Source organism: Gigantopelta aegis, chromosome 3, assembly GCF_016097555.1.
Source record: "Gigantopelta aegis isolate Gae_Host chromosome 3, Gae_host_genome, whole genome shotgun sequence".
NCBI classification, from domain to species: domain Eukaryota; kingdom Metazoa; phylum Mollusca; class Gastropoda; order Neomphalida; family Peltospiridae; genus Gigantopelta; species Gigantopelta aegis.
In genome coordinates, this window is record NC_054701.1 from 9,764,782 (window position 1) to 9,775,874 (window position 11,093).

At 38.1% G+C, this 11,093-nt stretch overlaps 1 protein-coding gene across 1 annotated transcript; it reads right to left on the reverse strand.

Moving 5' to 3' along the window:
* Positions 1–3,345: 3,345 nt before the first annotated feature.
* Positions 3,346–9,444, reverse strand: LOC121369459 (uncharacterized protein DDB_G0271670-like). Its single transcript, XM_041494559.1, has 5 exons — positions 9,289–9,444; positions 6,546–6,741; positions 5,873–5,886; positions 4,778–4,835; positions 3,346–3,574 (listed from the first exon to the last, which is right to left on the reverse strand). Exons 2-5 carry the CDS (start codon positions 6,732–6,734, stop codon positions 3,566–3,568), a joined length of 270 nt encoding a protein of 89 aa, XP_041350493.1. The 5' UTR covers positions 6,735–6,741; positions 9,289–9,444; the 3' UTR covers positions 3,346–3,565.
* Positions 9,445–11,093: the final 1,649 nt, after the last annotated feature.

The window sequence follows — 11,093 nt, forward strand, 5'->3', positions numbered from 1 at the left end:
AGCACATTGTTCGGATGTCTGACGGTAATTCCGACATAATCTGTCTTTATTTATTTTTCTTACACACGCGTTGGTGAGAACACCATGCGTTATTTGCGACAACACATAGTTGTTTAAACACGTACGTGTGTTAACAATTTCAAGACATACGACTGACTGTTCCTAGGTGATGACCAGATCACCAGTGTCATACGTCCAATAAAACAAAAAATCCAGCACGGTGGAAATCGATTACACTCTGACGTATGGTTAACCTGGCAATTATGTGTCTGTGATGCGTAAGTCAGCTACAAGTGCAACGGCTGTAAATCAGTGTTCGAGATTAAAATTTTTGGCCAGTATCCCAGTTGGATACTAACATTTCAAAATCTGGTATCCCACCTGAGAGTTTAGTATTATATGGTATCCCGGTGGGATACTGGGTTCTTGAAGTCTGGTATCCAAAATTAAATTCTGGTATCCCCGGGATATCGGGATACCGTTAATCTTGAACACTGCTGTAAATACCTTTTAGTCGGAAAGGATGTTAAAATGTGCTTAAACCCTGTTTTTTGAGGATATGTAAGAAATAGAATAATACATTTGTGACCGTTAGATACCATTTATCTCCCAAATCGTTGTTTAAAAAAGTATCCAACTCGCTTTCGCTCGTTAGATACATTTTAAAACAACTTGTTGTGAGATAAATGGTATCTAACGGCCACTCATGTATTATTATTATTATTATTATTATTATTATTATTATTATTATTATTATATATATATATATATGTATGTATATATATATGTGTGTGTGTGTGTGTGTGTGTGTGTGTGTGTGTGTGTGTGTTTGTATAATATATATGTGTGTGTGTATAACACTATATATATATATATATATATATATATATATATATATATATATATATATATATATTCATGTGTGTCCCCCACCAAAACACGCACTCTCTCTCTCTCTCTCTCTCTCTCTCTCTCTCTCTCTCTCTCTCTCTCTCTCTCTCTCTCTCTCTCTCTCTCTCTCTCTCACCCAGAGCAAGTTTTAACGACTCAATGGGTAGGTGTAAGACCATTACACCCTCTTCTCTCTCACTAACCACTTAACAACTAACAACTAACCCCCTGTCGTGGACAGACAGCCCAGATAGCTGAGGTGTGTGCCCAGGACAGCGGGCTTGAACCTTAATTGGATATAAGCACGAAAAATAAGTTGAAATGAAATTATATTGTGCGTTATCTGGGTCATTAAACATGCAGATGACTCAGGTCAAACAGACAACACTGCACAGGAAGAAAATGTTGCATTCTCCGGGATTGCGAGTTTGTGCAGTTGTATTTACGGACTTTGGAATTATAGGCAATTCAAGCATTCCCTCTCTGTAGAGCCGTATGTTAGGCTCTGTTTTATATAGATCTCAGCGTAGCACTTTAGCGACATTTCGGTGCGGCACGTTACCCTTGGAAGTTGAAATTGGGAGATTTACAAGGCCGATAACCTCGTTAAATAGTCGAATTTGTAAATGTTGTAACCAAAATATCTTAGACGATGAATTTCATTTTTTGATCACGTGTAATTTCTATTCAGATTTAAGAATGAAGTTATGGGATGCAATCTCAATAATAAACCCTAACTTTCTTGAATTAATACCTACAGACCAGTTTAAATCATTTCTGATTTATGGCAATTTGGTTAAACCGTTGGCCGCTCTCTTTTAACCATGTTCAAGAGAAAAACAACTTAGTGTATAACAATTTTATGATTGCTTTTCTCGCGTAACCCGAATCAAATTTAGCATCAGTATTATATTTTATAATAAACACATTAAATTGTTTTACTTAGAAGTTAGCACAATGTTCTTTTAAATATTTTGGAATTTTAAATGTTTGGAGTGTCTCGTAGGTCGTTTGGCCGGGTGCTGTATTTTGTCACCTCTGTATACATATATTTATATTACATGATTTATGTACAGCATGTGGCACTGTAATAAAATATTTTTTCTTCTCTTCTTCTTCTTGCATTATATCTCGAGTTGGTGGCTTTTATTATGGGCATATATGGCCGAATTTAGAAGCCCCTTCTTTCCTATCTTAAATGCAGGTGTTTAAGCGTTGTAAATGCATGTAGTTACACACATGTAAGACATAAACAGGTGTTTAAGCGTTGTGAATGCATGTAGTTACACACATGTAAGACATAAACAGGTGTTTAAGCGTTGTGAATGCATGTAGCTACACACATGTAAGTTACAAACACGCTTTGTAAATTCGGCCCATAGGGTTTTCCTGTTTATTTCGTCTAGGTTTAGTTCTTATTAATGATGTTGTTGTTCTTGTTGATGTTGTTGTTGTTGTTTTTGTTGATGTTGATAATGATGTTATTGTTGATGTTGATGATGATGTTGTTGTTATTGTTGTCGTTATTGTTGTTGATGTTGTCGTCGATGTAGTAGTTGTTTTTATTTAACTGACATTTATATTTGTAAAAGTACATACTTCTCTTTCTCACAAAGCACCCATTGAAATACATTTTCATGCATAAAATATCGGTGGGTGTATATTAAAGGCGACGCCACACTGATATGAGTGCCTAGTACGAAAATAGCCGAAATGTTATCGTGTAACGATCGGCTATTTCCGTGGTTATTATCATACAGGGCACTCGTATCGTGTGGCTAGGCGTTAAAGGGTTTTCTTTCATCCCAGTGTTTGTACTAGGTCATACCTCATCTTATTTCATAATTCCTCCTACATACTAAGTTAGGGACACCCTCAATACACAGACACTATTTAAAATTATGTTGGTTGTGAGTGGAGCGATTCAACGTTGTCTGGTTTTTTGTTTGTTTGTTTGTTGTTTTGTTTGTTGTTTTTGTTTTTTTCTTTTCTTTTTGGTGTGTGTGTTTTTAGTTGGGGCTTTTGTGTTGTTTTAGGGGTGGGGTGGGGATGATTTTTTGTTTGTTTTGTATTTTATCGAAGCAAACGCTTATATTTTCGGAGTCTGTTATTTCGTTTTCTTTGTTTATTTTGTTTGAGGTTTGGAGAGAGAAAAGGAGAGGAAAGAGAGAGCGAGAAAGATATATATATATATATATATATATATATATATATATATATATATAGACACACACACACACACACACACACACACACACACACACATATATATATATATATATATATATATATATATATACATCCAGCAATCACTGTATACATTGGCAAGATATGATGACTAGATTGTGAATCTAAATAAATGACACAGGAAATACTTCAATTATCAACCAAGTTTTAAGTGACTCATTACTGTCACAAGACAACTAAGGACGACAATTAAAACTCAACACGTACTACACATAGAAATGTATGTTTATTATCTTGATTCAGGGTGAGATTCAGCTACGAAGGAATTCCATAATCAATGGAATTTAGCAAAAACCAAAAGTCCTGTAAAGCATTTCCTTAACGGGTTTTGTTTAGTACATATCGTGACGCCAAAATGTCTGGGTTTTTTGTTTTGTTTTTCAAATGGTTTTCTTCGTTTCGGACCGTTGCCGATTTCCCGAATGTGTTATATCACCTGCAAAGAAAACGTCAGAAGGTTTATAATACAGAAACTATTTACAAACCAAATAACTGAGTAAATATGAACACAAAATAACTCTTGAAATATCTATAACATGGAACATGTAAATCCAAATACCGTAAGATATCTGTTAACACGAAATATACAGGGCCGTAGCTAGGATTTTTGTTTTGGGAGGCAACTGAGTAGTTAATAGTATAAAACTCCTTAAACGGTTAAGAAGAGAATTTTCTTTAATTTTCTATAATATTTTCCGGATTTTAAACAATTTTAAACAATAAATAACATTTATTGATTCATTTTATTAATTTAAAATAAAGAAAACAGCTGAAACGATTTATTTTGTTTTCTAAGAATTGCCAAAAGTATTACAAAATTGAAATTCATTCAGTTATGAATATCTCTCTTTTTTAAGCCACTTTAAGAATTGATCGCAATTATTTTTTGGTTCATGCAAGTATGAACCGAAAAAACGATGTGCACACTGTATGACTCCGCGTAGAGGCCATACAAATGTGTTAAAGAATTATAGATATATGAAACAGCCAATTATAATGTGTTGAATATCGGCGTGTACCGTTTTAAATCTTTCTCGGTTTTTCAACAAATGAGTGGTTAAAAGTTTTAGATATTCAAACAAAGTATAAACATTGTATAATACAGATGTTTTATTTAATGACGCACTAAACGAATTTTAATAATTGTTCTGTGGCGTCAGCCATATGATTAAGGAGCACACAGTTAATTAGACAGGACATTGACATTCTTTATATTCGTCTCACCTTGTGTACAGATTAAAATAAAAACAAGAGTTGGACAGTAATAATACAATAATAGTGTAGTAAAAGTACACAAGACACTGCTATGGAGTTATGGGAGACTTTAAAACTATTAAAAGACTACCAAACATACTTAAAAAGTATTGTATTTACAAGAAGTAAAACATAAAAACCACAAAATATGTATATGTCTGTATGTATAAAAATCTTTGACGACGTAATAAAATAAGATGGCAACTTTTAGCTATAATTTTAACAATGGCTTAAAAGTAATGACATTGTTTTCTTTACCTAAAAGGTTATTAAAGTTTACTACAGCAGCTACTGCCACTCCATGGATTACTCTTTTTTGTTAGCACTATCAAGGGAGAATGAAGGGTTTGTATGGATGTCCGCTTTAGATAGAACTGATACCCACCTGTCTTTCATCAAGCGCCGCCAGCGTTCCGGCTTGAGCCATACCTATTTCAAATGTCCTGAAAATATATAATACTAATTCACTATCAGGCGCGGATCCGGTGTTGGAGGGGGGGGGGGGGGGGGGGGGGGGGGGGGAGCCGGGGGGGGGGGGGGGGGGGGGTGAGCCGAGGGGAAGCCTGTTCATCCACCTCTTACCATGACCGGTGCCCACACCCCAAACCTCTGAATCCGCGCCTGATTATTCATGTACGTTTCAGGTAACCAATTTATTTCAAGAAATGAATCACTGACATCCATACCCGACCAGTTATAAATGTACCCATCCCCCACCCCACCCAGTCTCTCACTCGTCTCTTCTTCCCATCGACATCCGTTCATCCGTTCATCATTCATACACACATTTTACAATGAGTATTGTTTAATAGAGCACTGTGGTATAAATCTGAATGACAAAACCATATTTTATGTAATATGATCAAAATCGTATCTCTGCACAAAGTAGAGTCAAAAGGATGTTAGTTAAAGCCGTGATTGCTTCCATGATCCACTATCAGTTGTTCGTCTTTAGGAGAACTGCCACCCACCTAGGAGGTCCGTAATAGTGTGTTATACCTTGCATCGGGAGAAGGAAGACTGTCACTCTCCTAGGAGGTCCGTAATAGTGTGTTATACCCTGCATCGGGAGAAGGAAGATTTCCACCCTCTTAGGAGGTCCGTAATAGTGTGTTATACCCTGCATCGGGAGAAGGAAGATTGCCACCCTCCTAGGAGGTCCGTAATAGTGTGTTATACCCTTTATCGGGAGAAGGAAGACTGCCACTCTCCTAGGAGGTCCGTAATAGTGTGTTATACCCTGCATCGGGAGAAGGAAGACTGCCACTCTCCTAGGAGATTCGCAATAGTATGTCATACCCTGCATCGGGAGAAGGAAGACTGCCACCCTCCTAGGAGGTCCGCAATAGTATGTCATACCTTGTATCTGGAGAAGGAAGACTGCCACCCTCCTAGGAGGTCCGCAATAGTATGTTATACCCTACACCCTGTGAATAGTGTTGTATACTATATACACCATTGAGAGAAAAAAATCACTTACCCGTCTCTTTCGAACTGAAAATAATAATAATAATAATTTATAATAATAAAGATACGTTGGAGTAACAATAAGATATGTGTTTGAAGTATAGTAAAACAAATGTAAAAATACACAAACAAAACAACCGGTAGTTGCGGATAAAGTATAACAAATAACACTATATAATTTTCAACACACACCTAAAATGTTAGTTTACTAAAACGAAATATCATTAAAAGGGGGAAGAAAAATAACCCAAGCAAAACTGGGCATACATTTGCCTAGAGAGGGGTTGGGGGAACTTGCAGTAGGAAACACATAAATTAGATAAAGTGCCCTTTTTAGGTTAAAATGCCTTTTTTGCCTAGCTGGAGAAGATGTGTGTGTGTGTGTGTATGTGTGTGTGTGTGTGTGTGTATGTCTGTGTGTGTGTGTGTGTGTGTGTGTGTGTCTGTCTGTGTATGTCTGTATGTGTGTGTGTGTGTCTCTCTCTCTCTCTCTCTCTCTCTCTCTCTCTCTCTCTCTCTCTCTCTCTCTCTCTCTCTCTCTCTCTGTCTGTGTGTGTCTGTCTGTGTGTGTCTGTCTGTGTGTGTCTGTATATATATATCTGTGTGTGTGTGTGTGTGTGTGTGTGTTTGTGTTAGTGTGTGTGTTTGTGTTAGTGTATGTATATATGTATGCGAGTTGTACATACCTTGTTAAACGAGGACGAGGATGAGGAACTGGACGAGGAACTGGACCCGCTGGAGGAGGAGGATGCGGACGCTCCTTTGTCGGACGCGGAGGAGGAGCACGAGCAGGAACAGTCCCCACCAGTGGCGCTGGCGGAGGAGGAGGACGAGTTCCCGCCACTCGAGCTGGACGACGAACAGTTACAACTCATTCTACACCTGTGTCAGATAAAGCCTGTTTTGTTTAACGGCACCACTAGAGCACATTGATTTATCAATCATCAGCTACTTAATGCCAAACGTTTGGTAATTTTGACATTTTAGTTTTAGAGAGGAAACCCGCTACATGTTTATATTAGGTCAGGTCAGGTCATAGTGTTTTACGTACACAAGCTGTTGTAGCGCACGCCTGTCATGGGCTCCTCCGTCCATGACAGGAAAGGTGTGGGGGGGGGGGGGGGAGGGAGGGACCGCCTGCACTGACAGGTGAACGGGAGCACCGGTAGCATGTTTATATTAGTAGCAAGTGATATTTTATATGCACCATCCCTCAGAGAAGTAGACCCGTCCGTTGAGCACCATATATGCAAATGAGGTAGGTCACGTGATCTGTCCTGCGATCTGATTGGTCACCCAGTTTGGCTAGGCATTTAACCATTTTACGTGCTCCTATACCACAGAGGTTTCAAGCATGTCCATCCCGGGACCTGTTCATGGATGCCATGGGCCGGCTCTGGGACAGAAATTTACCAGGACAATTTTGAAGTTTAAACCAAAAAATATAATGGGAGTTTACTAATTTATTTGCGCAGTTCACAATTAAATATACTTATTAATTATCTACAAAATTTGGCGCTTTTAGAGCGGGCTTGTCTAAATGAAAACTAATAACATAAATTTTAATTACCATTTAGCCCTTTGAGGAACAGGGAGGTTGGGATAGGAGGTTAGGCCTAGGCCATAGGAAATTATTTAGTGGGTCACCCAGCTGCTATAGCCATTAACCCAGGTCATCTAGATCAGATGACATTTGCCAAAGCACTTAGAGGTCAGCCACGCCGTGGCGTCATTAGGCCACGCCCCTGTCAAACAATCAGAACGCAGGACAGGTCACGTGACCTACCTCATTTGCATACATTGTGCTCAACGGACGGGTCTACTACTCCTCAGACAGGATAGCACATACCACGGACTTTGATATACCAGTCGTGGCGCACTGGCTAGAACGAGAAATTGCCTAATGTGCCCATGGACGGTCGCGCATCGAGCAAACTGTGTGAGAGACAATAATCAACAAAGCAAATGATAATATAAGTTGTAGAAGCATCACGAGGGGTATATGGCTTTTTATGTACCCTCTGTGTGTTCTTTTACCCCGAGCCGAAGGCGAGGGTGTAAAAGAACACACAGAGGGTACATAAAAAGCCATATACCCCGAGAGATGCTTCTACAACGAATTTATCTTGCCGACATGTTAAACCATATAGCCAAATAATCAAAATAACGCCAGACAATAATTGTTAACAATTTATTAACGGAGCCGTACCACGCGGACGCGAACGAAACCACTTGCCAGTGACGAAAAATAGTTCCATCGATAAACGAGTTTTTAACTTCAAATGTTTTAATACGAAATTGTCTGAAACAGATATTACTAAAAATTAAAAAAAAAAACTTTTTTTTTTATATCAGAAATGTATGTAGTAAAACAAATTATATATTAAAAATAAAAAACAAAAAAACAACTGTTGCTAATCGCGCATTAATACAATAACACCACGACCGTAATTAGGTGGCCGAGTTCAACATTGCAGCTTTTAAAAGTATTGAAACAGTGTATTTTATAGTAAAAATAAAATTAATTATGTATACTTGATTGATTATCAATGTTATTTATAATCTAATTATTGCTTTAGCATTAACTGGGGCGGCTGGAAACTGTTGGAAATTACAGACGGGGTATAAGAGAATTTGGCTCCGCCCACAGGGGGATAAGGGATTTGTCCAACGGCAAACAACCAATGAGATTAAAGAATTTTACATGAAGGCGAGATAAAGATATATTATTACCCATATGGGCTCAAATATACGGGGTAATATTTTTTCGATCTCTGCACAGTGTGCAGATTGCTTCTACAGTCAATGATTGACTGGCTTTAAAAAGACAAGATTTGATTGGCAATTACATACTGCCGGGACTACTTTTTGTTCATTCATGATTCCATTCATCGGTCAAACTATTACTACGAACATCAAATATTTTTTTACGATACGAACATTTACGGAATTAAAAATCAAAATATATGTACAAATGTTTAAAAAAAAATTTTTTTTATTATTTTGACTGGGGTTTTTTGGAACTATTCTTGGTGGATACTGTTGGGTGTGCACCGGTTACGGCGCGTATGAATATATTATTATGGCTGGTAGAGCTTGTTAGTTGTTACAGTAGCGAGAACGTAAATATACTTTTAAAATCGTTAAAGAATGACAATGGGTAATAAAGAGAATAACCAACGCACTACGAGGAATTACGGATTATCTGTCCCTCGTGAATTAATGCTGTAAAACATTAATTCGGGACAGATAATCCGTAATTCCTCGTAGCTCGTTAGTTATTCTCTAAATATGTACGCAAAAAAAAAAAAATATAGTAAATACAAATAACAGATAATATCACTAGAGGGGGGGAAAAAAAAAAAAAAAAAAAAAAATTATATATGTATATATAAACAAGTAAACAATCTGGTTTTATGTAACTCTTACCTGGCGGATGGTAGTTTTTGAGTGTTGTCAAGTGTCTGGTATATGTGTAAATGACTCGTTACACACAAACCCGTTTCAGGCGTGACACCGTTTGTTGGCTCTCATGGAAAGCTCCGTTCCTAGAAAATCGGTATTTCTAAAAGGAAGTATAAACGACGTTGTGTTTGTTTGTTTTTCTGTCTCTAAGGTGAAGTTACCACACACATAATACAGACTACGAAGCCACAACAAAGCAATATAAAAACATAGATTAAACATTTACGAAAAAAAGTTGTTTTACTGGACATAATGATATTCATGTTCAGTGACTTGCATACTGCATTCTGTATACATGTATATTAGTTTCAATCTGAATTATGGGCTTTTTTTTATTTACCGGTGCTATTGTTAATATATGCGACAAGTTAAAACAAAAACAGTATATGAAATATAATTAAAATATGTGTACGTCAGAAAGCTCAGGGCACCTCAACCCTGACACTGCCAAATATTTCTGGGGACAATAAAATTAAAAAAACAAAAACAAAAAAACACCAAAAACCCCCGAGACGAATAAGAACGAAGACTGTGCACTTCGTGAGAGAACTATGCATATATTATTTAGGTCCCTGGATGTTTTCCGATAGAGTGCCAACTGGACAGCACCCTCTGTCCCGATAGGGTGCCAACTGGACGGCACCCTCTGTCCCGATAGAGTGCCAACTGGACGGCACCCTCTGTCCCGATAGAGTGCCAACTGGACGGCACCCTCTGTCCCGATAGAGTGCCAACTGGACGGCACCCTCTGTCCCGATAGAGTGCCAACTGGACGGCACCCTCTGTTCCGATAGAGTGCCAACTGGACGGCACCCTCTGTCCCGATAGAGTGCCAACTGGACTGCACCCTCTGTCCCGATAGAGTGCCAACTGGACGGCACCCTCTGTCCCGATAGAGTGCCAACTGGACTGCACCCTCTGTCCCGATAGAGTGCCAACTGGACTGCACCCTCTGTCCCGATAGAGTGCCAACTGGACGGCACCCTCTGTCCCGATAGAGTGCCAACTGGACGGCACCCTCTGTCCCGATAGAGTGCGTTGTAATTTCTCAAACTCCCGACTTACCACGGGTGCGCTCAGATTAAAGGGACATTCCTGAGTTTGCTGCAGTGTTTAAGATGTTATCGACTAACAGAGACTTTTTAACGATTGTAATTACATATCAAATACATGTATATTTTTCTGCATAAAATATTAATGGCTGTATATTAAACGTGTTTCTGATCGTTCTACTATTTGTACTAGGTTAAATTTCATTTTATTTCCTAGATATTTTTTTTTCATACGTACGAAATAATTTGAAGACAAAATCCAGTTTGGGCTTCTTACAAATATTTGACGACCAGAAACACTTTGAATATATAGACATTGATATTGAAAACAAGAAAAGATATTTAATATGTAAGTTTAATCGTAGAAATATTTTATTAGTCGAAAATATCTTACAATGCAGCAAACTCAGGAATGTCCCTTTAACAACTGTTGGGTTATATGACGAGTATCGAGTTGTAAGAGCGCTCAGACTAGCAACTGGACAGTCGTAGAAGTCACGAGAGCAGAACGTTGGCCAACTTTGTTGTGCAGTTGCTAGGTTAAGGCTAGTATTGCACATGATGCATATTTCGTGTACATGGGTGACTTAACCATAACCTGCCAAAGTGAATGAACAGAAACACAGCAGTTAACGTTTGTTATTATCCAAACGGAAATGGTAAATACAGGGTATATAGTAATGAAAGTTTTTATTTTCATACAAATAAACCTCTCCT